At 60.4% G+C, this 20,954-nt stretch overlaps 1 protein-coding gene across 1 annotated transcript; it reads left to right on the top strand.

Moving 5' to 3' along the window:
• Window positions 1–4,570: 4,570 nt before the first annotated feature.
• KIAA1755 (KIAA1755 ortholog) lies at window positions 4,571–17,322 on the top strand. The gene is made up of 14 exons (XM_050314015.1): window positions 4,571–4,708; window positions 7,590–7,787; window positions 8,252–9,551; window positions 9,660–9,824; window positions 10,366–10,489; window positions 10,810–10,927; window positions 11,107–11,193; window positions 11,295–11,411; window positions 11,742–11,840; window positions 12,091–12,239; window positions 13,003–13,141; window positions 13,408–13,530; window positions 14,133–14,324; window positions 14,405–17,322. Exons 1-14 carry the CDS (start codon window positions 4,706–4,708, stop codon window positions 15,395–15,397), a joined length of 3,807 nt encoding a protein of 1,268 aa, XP_050169972.1. The 5' UTR covers window positions 4,571–4,705; the 3' UTR covers window positions 15,398–17,322.
• Window positions 17,323–20,954: the final 3,632 nt, after the last annotated feature.

Raw genomic sequence — 20,954 nt, 5'->3', positions numbered from 1 at the left:
GCCCCAGGAGACCCCAAGGGATGGGGCCACAGAGCACCGAGTGTCTGTGCTGGAGAAACCTGGCACAGAGGAGTTTCTGGAGAGCAGGGATGGAGAGAACAGTGCGCTTGGTTACCCTCTGCCCTTCTTCCCATGAGCTTTTGGTGAGGTCACTTGCAGGCTGCCTGGCAGGCACCCAGCAAATGCCCACCAGGCCTGTATGAGTGGCTACAGCTTTGGAAAGTGGCACTGCAGTCACTGTCAGCTTTGAGACCTAGGGCAGGGAGGAAGGGACATGGCAAGGATGGCACCTTCAGAGAGGGACAAACTGTCCAGGGCAGGGCTGTGTCCCACAGGTGCCCACCACCATCCACAGTCTGTGATCCCCAGTGCCAGCCCAATCCATCCCTGGGAGCCAGGAGCTTGTGGGCAGAGCTCCTTTTGCCCAGAGCTCCTTTTGCCCAAAGAAGCAACCAAGGGCAGAGGAGAAGGGTGAAAGGCAAAATCCTCACTCACATCCTCTGCAGCACCGTGACCCTTCCTGTTACCCATCACCAGCTCTTTGCTGGGTCTGGCTTGTTTCAGAGGAGGAGCTCCCAAACCTCCCATGGTGACACCCCACCTCAACAGGGCTACTTCAAACCAGCAGTCAAGATGTTCAGGAGGAGCATTGAGGAATCAGAACATCTTCCATGAGGAGAAATAAAATATTATAGGGAGCAGCACAGATAGGAAGCAAAACCAGGAAGCCTTCCCTTTGGGTCTGAGCAAATTTTGAAGTTGAACTGAAAAAAGCCTACAAGGAGCCAAACCCTAACCAAACACTCCCGTGTTTGGCAAGGAACAGTCAAAACCACATCTAAAGTTTGACACACAGGCTGGTCCTCGTAGCGCTTCCTGCAAGGGATGACAGAAGCAACTGAGCGTGAAATCCTGCCCTATTTGACTCAACCTTTCACATAGGAAAAGGCTTCTCCTGCCGAGCTGCTCTGCCCATTCCAGGAGTGCAAGGGCTCCTCTGCTGGGGAAAGGCCAGTCCCCCCAGGCTGCTGCAGAAGGAATGGGCCATGGTCAGATGGGAGCCAGTAGCCCAGAAGGGCAGGAACTTGCAGGAATTCCCTTTCCTGTGCTGCCAACTGTTCCCTGCCCAGGTCAGGACACTGCTCCCTGCTGTCCCCAGGACACCCCTTGCTCCCCAGGTCAGGGTTCCTTCAGGCCCCACACACTCCTCGGCACGTGCAGGCAGTTCCCCATCCTGCCCCAGCTCTTTCCACATCTCTCCCGTGATACAATGGCCCAAACTGCCCTGCAGCCACGTGCTAGGATTCCCCAGGGACCACAGGGGCTGGGCTAGGGCAGTACTGCTTCAGTGGGCAAGGACATCCTGGCACGTTTTCCATCCGCAAGGAAATCCAGACACATCTGTGTCCCGCGGTGCCATAAGCACCCTGGGAATTCCCCAGAGGGCGTGTGCCAGTGCCAGAGGCAGCACTGCTGCTGCTCACCAGCCTTCCACGGGCAGGCGCGTGTGGGCTGGGGAAACGCCGGGGAAAACCCGGGGACTCGGCATGGAAAGTGAGAGCAGCCCAGCTGGGGTTGGAGGGAACTTGGAAAGAAAAGTCAGCAGCTCAAAATAAAACCTCCCACATCCATTTCCAGCCAGGACAAGTTCACTGTCACCAACACAACTGGAGCTGTGACCAGGACCTGTGGCCACTGTGGTCGTCCCTAGACCAGCAGGGACTTCACCAGAGCTCAGAGAAACACTGTCAGCATCGAGGTGTGGGGAGCTGCGGCTCCTGCCCACTGCCTCATCTGTGGTGTCACTGCCAGCCTGATGCTGCCCGCTGTCACCTGCACGTCCCTGACAGCCTCTGACCCAGCAGCATCTAAAAATACATCTGGGGGACATGTGGGGGCTGCTCCGTGGTTGTTTTCCCAGCTGCAGGCTCAGCGTGACCCAGCCACGGCTGTTCCTGGAGCTGGGAGGGCTCTAGGCCAGCGTGGGGTCACTGCTGACGCCAGCCCTGACCGCTTCATCAAACACAGTCAGCGGGGACACCCAGGGACCCAGAGCTCACACAGCCAGAGCCCTGCAGGGCATGGCCAGCAGCAGGCAAGGACCCCGGGTGTGGGGGCACAGGGTCCACCAGGAGCCCAGCCACAGAGACCAACCCTGATGCTGGGCTCACCGCCCTGACCCTCCCTCCACCCCAACATCGCAGTGACATCCCAGGGGACCCCCAGGACCGGCACTGCAGTCGGTGTGTCTCCCCCCACCAAGGGTTGCCTTCCCCCAGACAGGCGGGCTCCTCTCGCAGCACGCCAGCTCATGACACAGGGACTGGGAGCCTCATGGGAGACAAAGGGGGATGCAGAGAGCCAAGAGGGTTGATTTTGCAGAAAAGTAAAAATAAAAATGCAGGAATGGTGACCTCGGGCAGAGCCCGGGGGGATCTGAATGGTGGCTCTGTGCCGGCGGAGGGGCAGGGCAGGAGGCCACATGCAGCCTGTCCCAGCAGCTGCTCGGGACAAACAGGACATGGAGAACGGGAGCAGCAGAGGAGGGTGAGCTCATTGGGTCAGGGGCCCAGGGGGCAGGGGCACCCATGAGGCCCCAAAGAGCTCTGCCTCTTGCTGGGCAGGCTTGCTCCCCAACACCCCGACTCCCAGCTCTGAGCCTCATTGTCTGAGGCTGCAGGAGGGCATGGGGAGCTGCTTTGGGGGATGCAGGGCTGGACATAGCCATGCTCAGTGCCTTCACAGGGTGGCCCAGCTGAGCACAGCTGGCAAAAGGCACTCCATGGTGCAGGTGGGGAGCTGCTGCTCTCGGTGCCAAGGTGGTGGGGTCCCTCTGGGCTCAGGTCCACATCTGTCCCCTCCTGCTTGCCAGTGCCAGAGTGGGACTGATCCATTGTGCTGGTGCCACGACCCGGTCAGTCACACTGCCTTCCTCCCTGCCCTCAGCCTGGTGCCCGTCAGGAGGTGCAAGAGCCAAAGCAAGCTCTTGGGCTCATTTCAGAGGTGACTACACAATTAAAGGAGGTCACAGCCCTGAGCTCATGCTCCCCTGCTCTCAGAGGAACTACAAAAAGCCTGAAGCTGGTAAGTGAACCAGCACAATTACGGGAGCGATTGGCTGCTGGTGGGGAGGGGGAGCTGCCCAGTTGGCCCCAGCTGGCATTGGGGATCCCGGGCAGGAGGCTGGGAGCCAAGAGCCAGCCCTGCAGGGAGCTGTGTGTGAGCTCAGCACGGTCCCCACAGCCAAGCCTCTGCCCACCTGCACAACCCCTGGTGCCTGAGCCCTCGCAGCACTCGTGATCCATATGGGCGACGGGAGGGCTCTCGCCAGCTCCCAAGGAAATGGGAAGCAAACGCGAAGGCCTCGCTGGCGCCGTCCTCCCTCCCACACGCCAGCAGCCCAGCTGCACCTCCTCCCGTCTCAGCTTGTTTTCACAGCCCGTCCTTTGGCCGCTCACTGATCCCTGGACAAATGTTCGTTAGCGAGGCTGCCCCGGCAGCCTGCAGCCCACGCCGGGGCCGTCCCACCCACCCTTGTCCTGTCTCCCTTCCCAGCCCCAGTCCCGGCCTTGAGCCCATTCCCATGAACACGACAGTGGAAATGACTCCAGCCTGAGCAAGAGGGTTTAAGAGTGCTGGACACCATGAAGAGGGCTGGCAGAGCTGGGAGCCCTGTGCCCGCCATGCCTGCGGCTGGGAGGGCTGGCTGTGCTCAGGACTGGCAGAGCTGTGCAGAGCAGCACTTTGCCTGAGGAGACACCAAATCTGTGGCTTTGGCTCTTACGCTGGTTGTTTTTGTACAGCTCTGGTTGCTGAATCCCACGATCCTGCTCCTCAGTAGGTCCTTCCCATCCCTGGAACAGCTCAAAGTCCCCCGAGAGGCACTCACTGTCCTGCTGCTCTGCTTTTGGGGTAGCTGAAGAATGGGAACTAGGAACCATGGGATGCATATGGGACGCAGACCAGTGCTGGGGATCTCACCAACCCTGCCTGGCTGGGGTGGATTGGAAAAGAAGGAAATCCCCCCAGACACTGCTCGTATGAACACACTGCACACATACATACACACATGCAGCTCTGCATGTTCCCGGTGTATTCCAGGACCCCCTGCCTGGAGCTTCTCGGGGGCTGGGTAACTGGGTGGGCTGTGGGAGGCCCCCCAGTGCAGCCTCTCCTGCCACCCTCCAGGGCTTCTTTCCCCGGGGGTCTTACACTCCCTACACCACCCCATCCCATCCCATCCCGCCGGGGGCCGCCCCCAAACCACAGGCGGGGGCGCGCAGGGAGAGCCCCCCCGGAGGAGCCGCAGCTCGGGAGCGCACGGGGGGCTCCCTCCGGCGGGCACAGGAGAGCGGCCCCCGGCCCCCGGCGCTCCCGGGCCGCCCCCGCCAGCCCCTCCTCCCCTCCCCCGCCCCGCCCCGATCGCTCTTTCTTAGTCTTTTCTTTCTTTACCCTTCTTTTTTTTTTTTCTTTTCTTTTCTTCTTTTTTTCCCCAGAAGAGGCGCGGCGGGCGGAGGGGCCGGGGGGCCAGGGCTGCCCGCCCCCGCCCGCGGCTCCGGAGGCGCCGGCGCCGGGAAGAGCCGCCCGCGGAGCGCGGACCGGCCGGGAGCCCCGGGCCGGAGAGCCCCGGCGAGGAGGAGGAGGAAGGACGGGACGGGACGGTCGGTGCCGCGGCCCCCGGCCCCTCCGCCACTTCCTAGGAAACATGGTAATTCCTGGGACATCCCTCTCCCTGCCGCTGCCCCTCCCCGTGGGCACCGGGTGGGCACGGGGTGGGCACGGGGAGCGACAGCAGAAGGAGGTCGGGAGCGAAGGTGGAAGGAGGTGCAAAGGCAGAGGTGGGTGTGGAGTTGAAGGTGGATGCGAAGACGAGTGTGAAGGTGGAGGTGGGTGTGAAGGTGGAGGTGGGTGTGAAGGTGTGGAGGTTGGGTGTGAAAATGAGGGTGGAGGTGGGTGTGAAGGTGTGGAGGTTGGGTGTGAAGGTGAAGGTCAGTGCGAGGTTGGAGATCAGGTGTGGTGGAGGTGGCCGTGGCCCCTTGGGCAGGTGTGTGCGGGGCTACCACCCTCCCGCTATGTTTAAACTTCCCTGCAAAGTTTGTCAGGGGGATGGGGGGCAGCGAGCGGGTGCTGCTGCCTGAGTCGTGCCAGTGACTGGGGGGAAGGGGGGCCCTCAGCAGACCCTTCCGGGCCCGACTGGCTCGTTTGTCACCGCAGCCGGCACGTGCCGTTGCCCCGGGCTATGTGCTGAGAGAGATCCCGCTCCGCCAGGCCAGGCTGGGCGCCTGCATCGCGTCCTGCCAAAGTCTGTGACAGCAAGAGCTGCCGGAGAGGGAGAGGAATTGGTATTCAGGACTGGTCCCAGGCTCAAACCTTGCTCCTTCCTGAGCAGGGGGGCAGAATGGAGCTGGAGCTGAGTCACCCTGTGGCTTTGGGCACGGGTTAAACAACTTCACCGCACCAAAACCCCAAAGCCCAGCCTGACTTGTTGATGTAAACCACTTTAAAAATATGGGTATTTGGGGAGAAATATCAATCTCTATTTAACAGCACTTTGGCTTATTAAAATGGAAATAGCTTTGCAAATGTAAATCTCCTTATGCTCCCTAATGCCTTTGTTCCAGCTCCGCTCCCTCACAGCGGGTGGAGGGACTGGGATAACTGGCTGCTTTGGGATTCCTATGGGCTCCTGGCCGGCCCAGATGCAGCTTCGCCCACGAACGCAGAGCTGCTGCACCATGGTTACCCCAAAAACCTCCCCCAGTGATGAAGTGCTTAGTGACATTCCATGAAAACATTTTTAGTCAGTCATTCCAGGCCAAAATATTCCCCAGCACAACCTGGCCTGTGTCTGGTGCCTCCATCAGTCCCTGGTTCTCTCCTGACATTGGCTCATGCAGTCCCTGCTGCTGGATGAAGTCCTGGGTGATAGGGCGAGAGGAAACAGCCTCGAGTGGTGCCAGGGGAGGGTTAGATTGGATGCTAGGAAAAACTTCTTCACTGAGAGGTCTGTCAAGCTCTGGGCAAACACTGCTCAGGCAGTGGTGGAGTCACCATCCCTGTAAGGATTTAAAACACTGTCAGAGGCAGGGCGGGCAGTGCTGGCTCATCTCTCTTGGCAGTGTTTGGAGCTGGATGGATCCCCCTGTGCTGTTGCAGATGGTGGCTCCTCACCTCGGTGTTGGGATGGGGAAGAAGCTGAGCTCAGCGGTGCTGGGCAGAGGGGAGGTGTGTGCCCAGTTGTGCTTGGCACTGGGGACCAGGTGGCTGCACCAGGGCTCCACTGGAGCAGCATCAAGTGGGGTGCCTTGCCCTGCAGCAGAGACTTTTCAGAGAAAGGTCTCCAGTGCCTTCTGGGAACTGTGCGTGGTAAGACCAAGCGTGAGGAGAAAGGTCCAATGGCAGAAACCCCTGACAGGGAACGCACTGATAGATCAGGGCCCTGAGAAGAGATTGGCTCTCCTCCTGCTCTGCCTGGCTCTGTGGCTTCTCCTGTTAGGTGCAAGGGCAGGAGATTCCTGCATGCAGACACGGAGAAAAAGTCAAGAAGAATTAACCGAGTGTGACTGCAAAGTGCCTTAGCTAAAGTGCATTAAAGCTAATTAAGCTGAATTAACCGGGCCTCCTTTGTCTCTGCATGGGCTCCTGGACCAGGGATTAGCTGCCTGATACTAATGCTCACCTTGAGCTAATCCAACCTTCAGCTAATTCCACCAGACTTCCCAGGTGCCCTCACAGTAGCATGGGGATGATGGCGAACTACAGCTGCTTGAAGTGCAGGACCCAGATGTTTGGAGGATGCTCCTCTTCCCCACTCACCAATGGGGTCCCTTTGGCAACTGTGCCAGAGTCACCCTCGTACTGCCTGGAGCACAGCCAAGGGTGTCATGGGAGCTGTGAGATGGTTTTCCCTCATGTACCAGCTGTGCCAGATGGGTCCAGGCAACCAAGAGCTCCTGCAGCACTGAGAGAATGAACTGGGAACTGCTGTTTCACATGTAGCACAGACCCAGTGTCCTCACCCAGTCTGGGGCAGCTCAGGGGGCTGCAACGCAGCAGAAGGCTTCCCAAAAAAATGCTTGCAGGAGTGATTTTGAGTTTGGCGAATTCAGCAGTGAGTCTGGACCAAAACACCGTATCCATCTTCAGATGTTTGTCCTTCCTCCCATCTGCTGCATTCCTGCAGCGAGCTGAGGAGCCCAGCACATCCCCACGCTCTGTCTGCTCTGACTCCGCTTAACCCCTCGGCTGCTGTGGCTCCTCCGCCTCCACATGGCTGGTGGCCAAGCAAGGCGGCTGGCAGCCTTCGGGAGCTCATCCCAGGCTCCTCAATCGTTGGGAAATGGACCCGCCACGCTGCGCACCCCGCCTGCGCTGTGCTCACTGTGCTCCACTCCCAGTTCCTCCCGTTTCCAGCCCAGCAAGGTTTGGAGCCCCCCGAGCTCAGCAGCGTTGCCAGCGTGGGCATCCCAGGGCCCCAGCAGCAGTGTGGCACAGCATGGGATGGTGGGCAGAGGCACCGGTGTGGAGGGGGATAGCATCCCCACTGCGGGACCACTCTCCCACCAGTGACGCGTTCCTCCCTCCCGCAGGACGCCGGGTCGCTGGATGCAGCGGTGCAGAGTGCCCTCCAGGCCCTCTACCCGCCCTTCGAAGCCACAGCCCCGACTGTCCTGGGCCAGGTGTTTCGGCTGCTGGAGACCAGCTACCAGGGTGATGGGCTCTGCTGCCTGCTCCAGTTCCTCATCCCGGCCAAGCGGCTCTTCGAGCGCCTGCGGCAGGCAGCCTGCGTAAGCCCCCGTGATCCCACCGCGGTGCCCCCGAGTCCTGCTTCTGGACACTGGGCATTTGTCCTAATGCATCCTGCCTGCATGGCCCCCTCCCTGTCCCATCCCCTCCCTGCAGAGGGGACCATGCACACCCAGCTCCCTGGGATGGCACCAGCACACGCAGTCCCTCTGGGGTCACCTTGCCTTGCTGCTAGAGAGGCTCAAGCAGGGGGTTTCCTTCTGTGAGTGCACAGGGAGACTCCACACCCTGGGAATAGCCATGGATCGGGGTGGGCTTGCACAGCTCTGCTGTGGTGGCTTGGCTGAGGGACATCCATTGTGTCACTGAGATCCCTTGTCCCTACAATGGGAAGAACAGAGCCGGGCAGCAGAGCTGGGCAGCGAGAGCTCGTGGGGCGGCTGGGCGGGCACAGGGCTGGCTCACACAGGGCTCGCTCACGCGCTGTGTTCTTCCTCCCTCCCAGGCTCCCTACTTTAACCGCATCTTTCTCCATGAAGGCTGGCCCTTGTGTCTGCATGAGAAGGTGGTCGTGCACCTGGCACCGCTCAACCCCCTCCTGCTGCGCCCCGGGGACTTCTACCTGCAAGCGGAGCCCTGCGAGGAGCACTCGGCGCGCGTCACCGTCAAGCACCTCTCCCTGGACCTGCGCTCCGTGGAGGAGACGCCGGTGCCGGAGGCTGCCCATGCGCTGCTCTTCACTGACGCGTGGCTGGAGGAGGTGAACAGCAGCTGGGCTGGGGACCCCCTGCACACCTGCCTGGTGGCCACCGAGAACGGCGTTACCCCGCTGCCGTGGAGCCGGATTGCCACGCCAGAGTTCATCCACAGGCCCCGGGCTGGAGCCGATGGTGTGCCCGCAGGTGCCCAGCAAGAACCTGCTCCTCAGACCGCACCCGAGCCAGCAGGACCCGGCACGCCCATGCCCCACAGCACACCAAACGTCCCTGCGCCCTGCAGCAACATTGCAGGCACCATCCCAGGCTGCAAGGCCACCTCTTGGAAGTCGAGCCAGGGACGATACCCGGGACTGATCAAGGTGGAGCAGGCTGGGCTGCAGAAGAAGCCGTCCCTGCTACCTGTGCCCAGCCTCTACGAGATCATCAGCCAGAACCTGGAGGGGGAGTACGTGGACCTGCTGGAGCAATCCCAGGAGCAGCTGCATGTCCTGACCAGGCCCCTGCTGCCCATCTGCCCACCAGGGACAACGGGGGCTGGGGCTGAGATGATGCTCCTCTGGGAAAATGGGGGACTGGGGGCAGACACCTGGCCCTGTGGGGGGGCACTGAGCTCAGAGGAGAGTCCCTGCAGCCCGTGCCTGGGGAGGAAGCTGAGCCAGGAGCCAGGGCCACACGGCCCAAGGTGCCGCCACCGTGACTCCTACCTGGCTGCGCTGCAGAACCCAGTGAGCTTTGGCCCTGGGCTGATGGCAGCCATCCTGGAGGAGCCAGATGGCCCCAGCCCTGAGCTGCCCTCTGCTGCCCCCCATGAGACCCCTGCCCAGCACGGGAAAGGGGCCAGCAGCCCCACACTCCTCAGCCGCCAGCCCCGCCAAGCAACTCCCAGGGTGCCAGCAGAGGTGTTGGCGCAGCGGGGCAGCCCCCGGCTTCCCCCAGGCTCCAGCCACAAGTTCTCCTTCCTGAAGGGTGCTCGGCTCGGGGCAGCTCCCGCAGATGAAAGAGCCACCAGCCAGCACGAGGGGGCCTGGAAGAAGATGTCAGCCATCTACTCGCCCAGGATGGGCAGAGCCAGGGCCGCTGGGAAAGGTACCGTCCCGTGGGGCTGCTGCACCTGACCAGGCACAGCTGGGGCTTGGCCATTCCTTTGCCTCGTGTCATGTCACCAGCTCCTCCCTCCTCCATCCCTGTGCACAGGTACAAATGCAGCTGCTGCTGCCCCTGTGGAGGAACGCTCCCTGGCAAGCACCGGCTGTAAGAACGGTCCTTCCGTGCCTGGCACCAGCCCTGCTGGGCGGGAGCCACTGACCTGGCTGGACCTGCACGCGGGGCTGCTCCGCTCTGGCATCATCTGCCTGCCAGGTACTGCCAGCACCGCGATCCTGGGGGATGGTGGGAGAGGCCTCCAGAGGGAAACAGTGGGCTGCTGGAGAGGGTGTGCTGGAGGAAAGGTTCAGGGCTTTGCTGGAGGCCAGAAATCCCCCAAGCAGAAAATTTCCTTTCAGCTGGGCAAAAATATTAAAAACATAAATGCAGGCAGCAGAGCAGCTGCCCCGGTCCCAGCCGCACCGAACCCTCCCACACCATTCCTCTCTAGTGAAGCTGTTCAGCTTTAGCTGCCAAACACTAAACATTTGGCTCCTTCCTTTTCCCAAGAACTGAAAAACAGTAACAAACCTCATCTTTTTCTCAGGAAAAAACGTCCCCAGCACTCTGGAATGCCAGGCGTTCATGTCCAGAGCCCCCCCCAAGGCTGGTTCTTCCCCTCTAGAAGGACCAGAGGGGCTGCACTATGGCAGACCCTGAGCTGAGCTGGGGCAGCACCAGTGGGTGCCCTGGCCCCTTGTGGGTTGCTCAGAGTTGGAGGGTGGCTGCCAGAGGGGTCACTCACCTTTTTCTGCAGGGAGCTCAGACAGGTTGGGCAGGGCCCTCCTTCTGGTGACCACCAGTGGCAGCGCCTGGGGGGCTGCGTGGTGCTCAGCTGCCGAGCTGGCGAGGCTCATCCTCTACCTCTGCTCCCTCCCCAGGTAAGGGCCAGCAGGACCTGCCAGTGATCCCCAGCTGCTGCCTGGCTCGGGGCTCCTGGGCCAAGTCAGGCAGATGCCCAGCATCCCGCAAATTCTGGTTTGGGCACATCCCCAAGGACCCTGGGCTGTGCCCCTGCCACAGGCACACGCTCTGAGCCTTTGGCTGGGGCATCCCACAGGGATGAGCTCACCACTTGTGGCTGTGGGCTCCTGCCTGCCTGGGTGTGCAGGGTGTGGGAGAGGGCTTTGAGCAGGTCCTGCCCCAGGGGAGGACCCACACTTCAAGTGCCATCTGCTCCTGCTGTGTTTCCCCTCGCTAGGCGAGAAGCGAAGAATGGCGAGAGGCGAGAAGTGAAGGACATTGGGCTGACGGTCGTGGTGGATGCCAGGAAGCAGCCGCCCGCTCCCGTCTTGTTCTCGGCCCTCCGCTCCATCCAGGTACTCTGGGCTCTGCATGCCTGTGCCTGGGGCAGGTGTCCCCACCAGGACAGTGGGCTGTCACTGTGGAGCCCATTTCCCAGTGCCTGTTGCCTGAGCTCACTGGGAAATGGGCTCCACGGCGAGTCCGAGGGCTGCGTGTGGGGTTTGCCCTGGTGACTCTTGCCTGCCTCCCACAGAGCGTCTCACCGGGCTGCATCCACACTGTGCTGCTGCTGGCTGAGAAGGAGCTGGTTGCCCACCGTGAGAGGCTGCCTGGGGTGCAGGTGAGCCTGTCCCTGTTCCCTGGGCTGGGGCAGGAGGGGGTTATTTCCTGCTCGAGGCTGTCCCTGGGGAGGGACCAGCCTTCTCAGCCCTGTGTCCGCAGGTGGAGACCCTGACATCGCTGAAGGCTCTGGGCCGCCATGTCGACAGCTCCCAGCTGCCCTCGGAGCTGGATGGTGCCTTCCCCTACTGCCACGGCGAGTGGGTGCAATTCTTCCAGGTGTCTGTTACCACGCCATTAGCCATCGCCTCACCTTCCCCCCTGCCCCTCTGTCCCCACCGCGTCTTACACGTCCCACACACATCCCTGGAAAAGCAACAGGAAGGTCTGGGAGAGGGGAAGGAAAAGGAGAGCTCTGAGCACAGGAGGGTAGCTCCTTGCTGCCTGCTCCTGCCTGCAGCTGCCCATCTGTCTCCACGCTCCCTTCCTCCTCAGCTTTAACCCAGTGCCTCACAGTATTCCCTACTCTGGCCTGTCACTGATGTTCCTCCTCCTCCTTCTCCGCATGGGCAGGCTGTTCCCCCTGACCCACCCTGTGTCCCCCAACAGAAGCTGCATCCCTTCACGGCCGGCCTCAGGCGGGCGTCGGAGCTGCTGCAGCGCTGCATCCAGGACCTGCGGAGCACCGACGGGCTGGCAGGGACACAGGTCAGAGGGATGGTGGCACCACAGGCTGGGGACATTTCCAAAGTTCCCATCCGCAGTGCAGCCACAGCGACATTTCACCCCGCTTGCCCAAAACTTGCCATAACCACTCCCAGACTGGCTGCTCCTGGCCATGGGGCTGTTCCCTGCGCATCCCTCAGAGCAGCCCCAGGTACCCCTCCTGTGCTGGCTGAGGCCCCAGTTGAGGTCCCAGGTAAGACACCTGTCCAACCCTCCCTCCCTCCCTCCTCAGGATGCGGCTGCGGGCATCAGGAGGCACCAGGAGCTGATGCAGAAGGTGCTGAGCGACCCCCAGCTGGTGCGGGTGCAGCGTGAGGGGGGCTTTGTGCTGGCCAGGCTGCGCAGGGAGGCCACCCGCCTGCGCGCCTCCGACCACGTCAGGTACGAGGGGGCGGCTTCACTGGTCAGGGGGTGCCAGTGTGGGGACCCTCGGCTTCTGCTGGTTGACAGAGCCACCTCCCCAGGGTCAGCTCCGTCCCTATGAGCACAAGCTGTTGCCGTGCTCCCTCCTGCTCTGCACGCCCAGAGCACACACCTGGCACAGCAGTGTTCCCCCCTTCCTGACTGGGGAAGGTGCCAGATCCCTGGGAGGGTCTCCTGCTCCAGGCCAGGATGGATCCATCTCTCTCTGTGCTGCAATGCCTTGGGCTGGGCTTGGGAAAAGCCACTAGATGGGGCCAAGTCCCGGCCACGCTGCACCCGGCCGGCCATGCCGTGCTCATCCGGTGATGTCGCACTCGCCTGGCTGTGCCATGCACATCCAGCGATGTCGTAATCGGGTCATTCCATACTCATCCAGTGATGTCGCACTTGCCGGGTGATGCTGCTGGTGAGACTCATCTGGTGATGCCACACTGGTCCAGCCATTCCACACCAGTCTATTGTCCATGCATGCTGGCAGCACTAATCCCCCTGCTCCCTCCCGCTCCCTTCCCTCCGCGGGGCTGGGCTGCACTGATGGGCGATGCTTTCCCATCCTGTGGTCCCTGCTTTCCATATTGCTCCATGGGATGGGGAGTTGCCCAGGTGTGTGCAGGACCAGAGTCAGGAGCTGACCAAGAGACCTGCTCCCCTCCACCTCACGCATCCCTGAGCCCACCTGGCAGAACCTGGCACTGACAGCCCCTCTCCTCCCATCCACCAGGACTGGCATGGAGTTGGCCGAGGGGCTGTACAGTCAGCTGGAGGAAGAGCTTCACGACCTGGTGTCCCAGTCCAACAGCTGCCTGGAGCGCCTGGAGTTCCTCCGAAAGGTCCGGGAGCTCGAGACCGAGTTTAGCAAGGTGAGCTGGGCGTTCCTGGAGTGCTGCAAGTTGCAGTTGTCCTCTGTGGTGTTCCGTGGCTGAGTGTTCTGGGCACGTTTCCTTTGTTTCCGATGATGACGGAAGCCCGGAGAACAGCAGGATAGCCTGAGCTTTGATGTTCACTATGACTGTGCGTGACTGTGCCTGGGCTGGGATGCCCGGGCAGGAAGGGGAGGTGCCGTGGACACGCTGCTGCCGTGGCCAGTCCTGCCTGACCCCCTGACCCCTGTCCCTCTCTCTCACAGCTGGGGTGCTGGCTGGACGGGGAGGCGGCAGCGCGGCTGCAGGAGATGGGCACCCAGGAGTGGAGCCCCGACAGCTGCCAGAGCTCTGCCAAGCACTTCAATGAGTTCCTCGCCCAGGCCACGGTATGCTTGGAGGGGCTCTTCCGTAACATGTGTTCCCTGGGTTTGGAATGAGGCTTCTGGGCATTGTCCCTGTGCTGTCGGGTCATACCAAAGTTGTCAAGCCACAGTTGTCAAGCCCAGTATTGCAGGGAGGACTCTGGGCAGCCCTACTCCAGTGAGGGGATGGCTGTGCTGGTCCTTGGTGTGTGCTGGGCTGGGACTGCTGTGCCCAGTCCCTGCTGTACTCCATCCATGCAGCTCCCTCATCCCACAGAGCCTGGGCATCCATCAGACAACAAACAACATGGTGATGAGGACCTGTTCTTCCCCACACTGCCCTGGGTGTGGGGGCCCTTTAGTCTCACACACCACAGGGAGAACAAGGCACAGTTATCCCACTTGGGACAGGAGGTGCATTTAGAGCGTTTTGAGCCAAGCCAGGGCAGAGCAGAGATTTGGAGATCCTCTGTTCCCTTTGCTTCTTCTCACTTGCCCAGAAGTGTTTCCCATCCAGCTGTGATGGCGATGCTGAGTGCTGACCTGCAGTACATCACCCTGCACACACATCCCAGGCCAGCACCATTCCCAAACATGGAGCTTGTTCCTTCCTGCCATCCCTGCAGGCTCGGTACCGGCACGGCCTGACCCTGTGCCGGGAAGTGGCTGAGGTCCGAGACGCAGCATTTCCCGAGGCAGACGCCTTCCAGGTGGCTGCAGGCCTTTTCCAGACGAAGCTGATGAGCTTCTCCAAGCAGCTGGAGCGGCGGCAGGCAGAATGGGAGCTGCTGCAGGAGCTTGTCCAGTTCTCCAACAAGGTGGGTGCGGGGGGTCTTCCCCTGCAGGACCTGGTGCTGCTGGCAACCACAAAACCAGCTGCTCTCACCTCCTGTTGTAGGTCACGGGGCTGAAGCTGGACTGCCGGCAGTGCTCGGCCCGGGTGCAGCGTGGGGAGGGTCAGGCACTGCGGTGCCTGCAGAGATCCTTCCAGAAGCTCTCAGTGGAGTTCGCCCTGGAGAAGCTGCAGGAGATGAAAGCTCAGGTGCGCAGGATGCAGAGCAGCCAAGGGCTGGCAGCCTGGACAGAGGCACGGCACAGGTACCAGGAGACCCGGCAGATCCTGGAGGAGATGCTGGCGGAGCTGCAGGAGGCCTGGGGAATGCAAGCTGACAGGCAGGGAGACTCCCCCAGCCCCACCAGCCCAGAGTCTGCAGCCCCTCACACAGAAGCCCCAGCCTGCAGAGCAGCTGCCAGCCCTGAGCCTGTGGTGCTGGGGGGTCAGGGGGTGGCAGAGCAGCCAGAGCCCAGCCCCAAGGGGCCAGGACAGCACCAGGGGCCAGGACAGCCCTGGGCCAACACCACTCCTGGCCCCACATTGGGTGCAGAGCCAAGTTCCCCACAGCCCTGCTGCCAGCTGGGGCCTGAGGGTGCCCGTGCCTCTCACAACCGCGTCTCTGCTGACACCCCCCTGCCCAAACCCGAGAGTGGAGCCAGCCTGGGAGCGGCAGGGGCAGGACACCTCGCCCCGCAGCGCAGCCAACCCACTCGGAGGCGTCCCTTCACGCTGCCTCCCTGGATGCGCTTCCCAGGTGCTGACCAGGCATGTCCCACCACTGTGCCCCACGGGACTGCCTCGGATCCCAGCACACCTGGCCCATCCCCGGGGCCACGGGCAGAAGCTGCCCAGTACTTTCAGATTTCCAGCCAGAGCAGTTTCTCCTCTGAGGACTCAGACTCGCAGACCTCCATGGAAGAATCCCCAGCAGTGAGCTCGGCTTTGCCCCAGGATCTTCAGAGTCCCAGACCACCCTGCCCCTCTGAAAAGCCCCCTCAGATTGTTTACCTGGAGAACCACCACACTGACAGCCTAGCTAAAGCAAATGCCAAGTAGCCAGTCCCTCCAGTTGGGGCTCTTTCTGTCCAGCTGTGGAAGTCTCAATCACCAACTGGATGGGACTTCCCATGCTCAGAGGTGGGATGCTGGGGACTCTTACCCAACCTTTAGTCCCAGAATATTTGGTTTCCTGTTCTTAGTGCTCTCCCCGCCGTGGATTTGCAGTAATTCCATCGCCAGCTCGCAAGTTTTGTTAGTGATTTACCAGGTGTGTAGCAATCTTCCCATAAAGTGCCTTTATCCTTACCAGTGCCAGCCTCATCATGAGCAGCAGGGAAGGTTCCCACAGTCAGCAGCTGTGCCTGGAGCATCCCAGGGGAGCACAGACCTGTGCCGAGGCGTTCCTGCCACTGACTGTGCTCCCCACTCCTCCGGGTGGTTTTACCATCCCCTGCACCACTGCTGCAGCCCCAGTGATGGGCCCTGTGTTTGTGTGCTCATTAACACGGGACTAACGCCATTAACGTTAATAAACCTGAAGAGAAATGCCTGGGGTGGTCCTTGTGGAGAAAGAAGCAAGAGAAAGAAGTCATGTCCTGCTGAGAGCCAGGTGCTGGGTTGCTCACCTGGGCTCCAGATGCTCCAACCACCCCAGCCCATGGGCAGCCAGTGCCACCACGAAGGCACCCTGTGCCCCCCACATGGGCTGCACCCACAGCCTGGTTCTCCTGCTTTGCCACCAGCACCCTGTCCCTGCTCAAAGGACCCTTTTGTAAGGGTTAAGTGCCTCAGTCTCTGGCTCCCCCTCCCAGTACGTTTAGTGATGGTGTCATCCTGCCCAGCCTCCCCACTCTGTTTTGGGAACGCACTGTCCTGGAGCCTTGGGGACCCGTTCGAGCTGGGTGCGACCTTGCCGATCCCAGGCCAAAGCAGGCTGGGGTCCCCAGAGATCCCATCGCCTGTCTGGGCACCCGGGAGTGGGCGAAGGCAGGTGGGACCACAGTGGTCGGGGCCAGGCCCTGGCCGGCCGCCCCCAGGGCAGCGGCAGCATGAGCTAATCAAGAGAGGAGGAGGAGAAGAAAATCTCTCCCCTGGAGGCTGTTCCAGGAAAACACTCTCCTCCTCCCAGCCCGGTGCGGTCATGGCTCGCGCCCTGCAGGATGCTGTGCCTCGGCAAAGGGCACTCGCCCATCCCAGTCTGGCTGAGCATCACTCATACCCCCCTCAGTCTTGTTTTTGCCAGATCCCAAAGCCAAGCCCCGCTGAGCTCCTCTCTGGAGGCTTCGGCACCGTGCTCCTCCTGTCTGGTAATGCATCATTAACCATTGACGAAGATCGACCCCAGCCCTGCACTGTCACAGCACTTCCTGCCTGTCACCGCTCCTAGTCCTACCCATTGTCTGCCCTTTACTTCTGTCAGTTCTTTTAAACTCCATCTTCCCCAGCTCAGCGCTGATTTCACTACTGGCACTTCTGTCCCTCCTCCACTGAAATCCGATGTGGTTGTTGAGCCCATCCCATTCCTTTCTGGCTTAAAAGTCAGGTTTTTTAGAGACCCTGAACAGGTCTGCATGTCCTGTCCTGGATGAGCCAGCAGCCTTCATCCCGTTTTCCAATAATGCCACGTCCTGAGTGGCACCAGTGTCACCCAGCCAGGACATTTCACCTCTTCATGTTATGATATGTCCCTGTCCCCCACCCCTGTGCCGGCCTTACGTGCCCACTCCCCATCCCCGCACATGTGGCCAGTGCAAGCCATGCCTGCCTGGATGGCACCCAGCTCATCACAAGAGCCAGAAATCTCTTCTCCCTTCAGCATCACTCTAAGCCAGGCCTGACAGTTCCCTCACTCGATTTTCTGTTCTGCTGGGAGCTGATCTGCTGCATTTCCCCCCTATTACAGTTTTTATGTTGGGGGAATAGCACTCCCCAATGAGAAACAGAACCATTCTTCAAACCAGATGGAATTATGATTCTTCTGAATAAAGCAAACAATGGCTTTCCTGTTGTTTTCTTTTTGCGAAAGTGAAATAAAAAAGGATCTTTTGCAAGTCCTGAGATTAACTGATAACAGAGGGGAGAATTTCCGGCCCCTGGCTGGAGGGTGAATCATTTCCATGGAAGAGCCCTGTACACTGGCTGCCCTCAGCCCCCACAGCTGGATGGGCACAGCTGGATCCCACCTACCAAAAAGTGTTTTGCAACATTCTGCAAAAATTTTCTTATCTCTGCTGATCCTTCAGCACATGATTTATGGCTCCAAGTTTGACCAATTAAGCCATAACCTTTCCAGAAAGGCAAGTACAGGAGTTAATCAACGTCTCCTTCCCCCCATGAAATGGCAAAATCATTTGTCAGGGGCTGGCAGGGGTCCAGGCTGGTGGGGGTCCAGCAGTGCTGGGGCTCAGGGCATTGTAGTCAGCCCAGCCTTGGAGAGGAGCTCCCACAAGGCCCCAGGAAGTACTTTTTTCCAAAGGAAAGACATTCATAAATGTTGGATGCAGAAGACGAAAAAAACAGCCTGGAGAAGGGGAGGGCCCATAAGTCAGGCACAGACCCCAGCCCCAGGGACAACCCTCCTCTTTCCCACAGCAGTTCCTGGGGCAACAATCCCCCCCATGGCTCCTCAAACCCTGTTCCAGCAGAGCAGCTGGTACCCAGGCTGGCACTGAGCCAGGAGCTCTGATCCACTGCACTCTTCCTCCTCCTCCTCCTCCTCCTCCTCCTCCTCCTTCTCCTCTTCCTCCTCCCCCTCACTGCCAGATTCCCATCAAGCCCTGCCCCACAGACTGCGGGGGCTGGAGAGTCACTGGGTTCAATCGTGGTGAAACAGAGGGAAGAGGAAGGAAAGAATGGGAAGAGCAAGAGAGCAAGAGTCACTGGGGCTGCCACGCTCTCAGACAGTGCCACGGCTGAGCCCTTTCCCAGACAAGGAGAAAACGTGGGTGATGGGTGACATGGGCAAAAATGCAGTGACAACAGCATGTGGGACATCCCAAAGCTCCCCATATGGGCCCCCCAGCAGCTCTGGCTGGAGTGGAGCTGCTGTGGGTCCATTCCTGTCCAGGCAGTCCTCGGCATCAAGGCTCAGTCTCAAACAGCCACTGGAGTTCAGAAGTGCAGGACAGGGATTTGGCCCATGGCACAGCAGGAGTGCCATCATGCCTGGATTTGTCCTCCTGGGTGGCAGCCAGAGCAGCGGTTCTGGTTTCAGCAGGTAAATATAAAGGCAGCCCTGGGTGCAGGAGGGAGCAGAGCTGTGGCACAAAGCCACCAGCTCTGTCCTGGCTTTGGGAAGTGGCTGTGAGGAGAGATGTCTGCTTTGTTATCCCCAAGCCCCAGCTCCAGCAGAGCAAACAGAGGTCTCACCCATCACTGACCTGAGGTTGCTGGTGCTCTGGGGAGCTGCAGGACTGCTGTAAGAAATGGACAACCAACGAAGCCAGCAATACCAGAGAAAAACAGGAAGACTGAAGGGTAACGCCAAAGGGTCAAACTCTGAGGGCTGGACATAACTCAGCCTGATCTGAGCTGGCCAGGACAAGGCCAACCCAGCTGCTTTCCAAAATCCCAGCTGTGCTGCATCCCGAGGGATGGATGGAAAATACAGGAGTGCCAGTGCTTGCCCAGGGGCTTGGCAGGCACCCACCCCTGGGAAGCTTCTGACAGGAGAATCAGGCACAGGAGACCTTCTGAGCAGGGGCCACGCGTGACTCACGTGGGAGTCCTGGGGGAATCTCCAGCTTCAGGCACGAAATCTGGACGTGTGCGCTCACAGAGGAGCACAAACATGCTATGCACCAGCTGGGGAGCACGGACCCCTCTTGTTTCCCCCTGCAGACCCACTGGAACCTGCATGCTCTGAAGGCAGTGAGGGATTACTGGGGAGCGGTGCCCTGGGGGATCAGGCGCTCCATGGAGGGAGGGCTGGGGGCTTTCCAACAAACTGCTGGGAAATGACAGCCAGAGGCTGGAATTCAGCTCACACCAGGTACAACCAGATCAGCTTGCAAAACATCGTGTTTGGCTCTTGGCTGCCCTGGACACAAGCCCATCCTGCAGCACTGCAGCCCACCCATGAGCGCTGTGGGACCCTGCTGTAGGGAGACTGGCCTTGTGGCCATCCTGGGGGCACCAGAAGAGAAACACTTGTCACAACTGGAGAATCCAACTCCCCAGCACGTATCACTGCTGTCTGACACAGGACCCATCTTCCAGGGGCTTTCTGGGGAGTCCTGCAAGGGAAGCCCCCCATCCTTCCTGCCCCCACCAAGCTTGGAGGTCAAATGAACCAAGAGACCTTCGAGAGGTTTTTTTGTTTCTCGTTTCTTTTAAATAAAAACACAGACTTGGCCTAAGAAAAAAGATGGTGACATAACAAATTCCTCCTGAGTGCCCCCAGAAGTGGGATGGGGTGCCTTGCCCCAGGACTCCCTAGAGAACGTGCTTATCAGCTGCTGGTCTGGGCCTTTGGGCCATGCTGGTCCAGGCTCTGCACTTTTCGGGAACAGCTTCTGGCTCAGCATGTGCTGTGAGCAGAGAGCCAGAGCCCAGGACTGTGTCTGACACCACTGGAACATTCCAACAGAGGACGCCTCAACCTCACAGGGCCGTGTCTACCCTGTGGCTGCCACATCAGAGCACACCGGGCCTTCCTGCGGGGCCAGGTGGTTAAACAACCTGCTTTTCCTTAAAAAGCCACTTCTCCTCCCAAAGGAATGGCTGCCCCATTCCTGGCAGGCAGCTGGGAACAAGCCCCCCTTTATGCCAGCTCCAAACCCCTGTGTCCCAGGAGCCCTGTGCAGCACCAAGCCCATCTTGCTCAAGCTGCTGGCTCAGCGCCAGAGCTGCCTGTGGCAACTGAAGTCCCAAACTAGGAGTGATGCCAGTGCCAAGCCAGCAGCTCACCTGGCCCAAACTGCCCGTGGTGCCATCACCAACCCCATCCTCCCTCACCCCGGGCTGCAGTGCCCTTACAGAACCTGTCTGTGGTGGCTGCCCAGCTCTTTGGCTCAGCCAACCACAAATGGAGCGGCTACAGGTCTTTCCCCCCACAGCTTGGAAATATTTCTCCATGCTCACACATCAGAGCTCTGGCATGGGAAGGGTAATTGCAGCCTCTTCGATGCCAGGATCCCCACCCCCAGCCCCAAAGTGCTCCCCACTGGCCCAGTCATCGTGGGCACAAGACATTGTCTCACCCTTTAACCTTTTCCCAAAGTCACATCCCAGCCCTGCCGGCCCCCTTACAGAGGGGGGATGATGCTGAGCTCCCCACCCATGAGAACACAGGTTGCCTGGCTTCAGGGAGCTGCAGGAGCAGCTGCGGGCTGTGCTTTGGGGAACACCCGGGGCGGGAGGCACCACAGGAGGTGGGCAGAGCTGTTGAAGTCGGTTGACGACTCAGAGCAGACACTGTCCCTTTTCAGGGGTTGTTTATCTGCCTGCACAAGGGACTGACTCAGGATGTGCGGGCGCTGGGGGCTGCAGCTGCCCCAGCACACACCCAGGAGAGCAAACAGCGGCTCTGCCTGTGCGGGACGGCACGGCAGGGACCGGCACGCTTTGAAGCAGCTCCAGGAGCGGGGCGGGGGCAAGGAAAGTCGCAACCCTG

This window comes from Myiozetetes cayanensis, unplaced genomic scaffold (genome assembly GCF_022539395.1).
Source record: "Myiozetetes cayanensis isolate MyiCay16 unplaced genomic scaffold, myiCay2020 scf19, whole genome shotgun sequence".
NCBI lineage: Eukaryota > Metazoa > Chordata > Aves > Passeriformes > Tyrannidae > Myiozetetes > Myiozetetes cayanensis.
The sequence above is the reverse complement of the archived record's forward strand: the minus strand, read 5'-3'. Positions and strand labels throughout refer to the sequence as shown.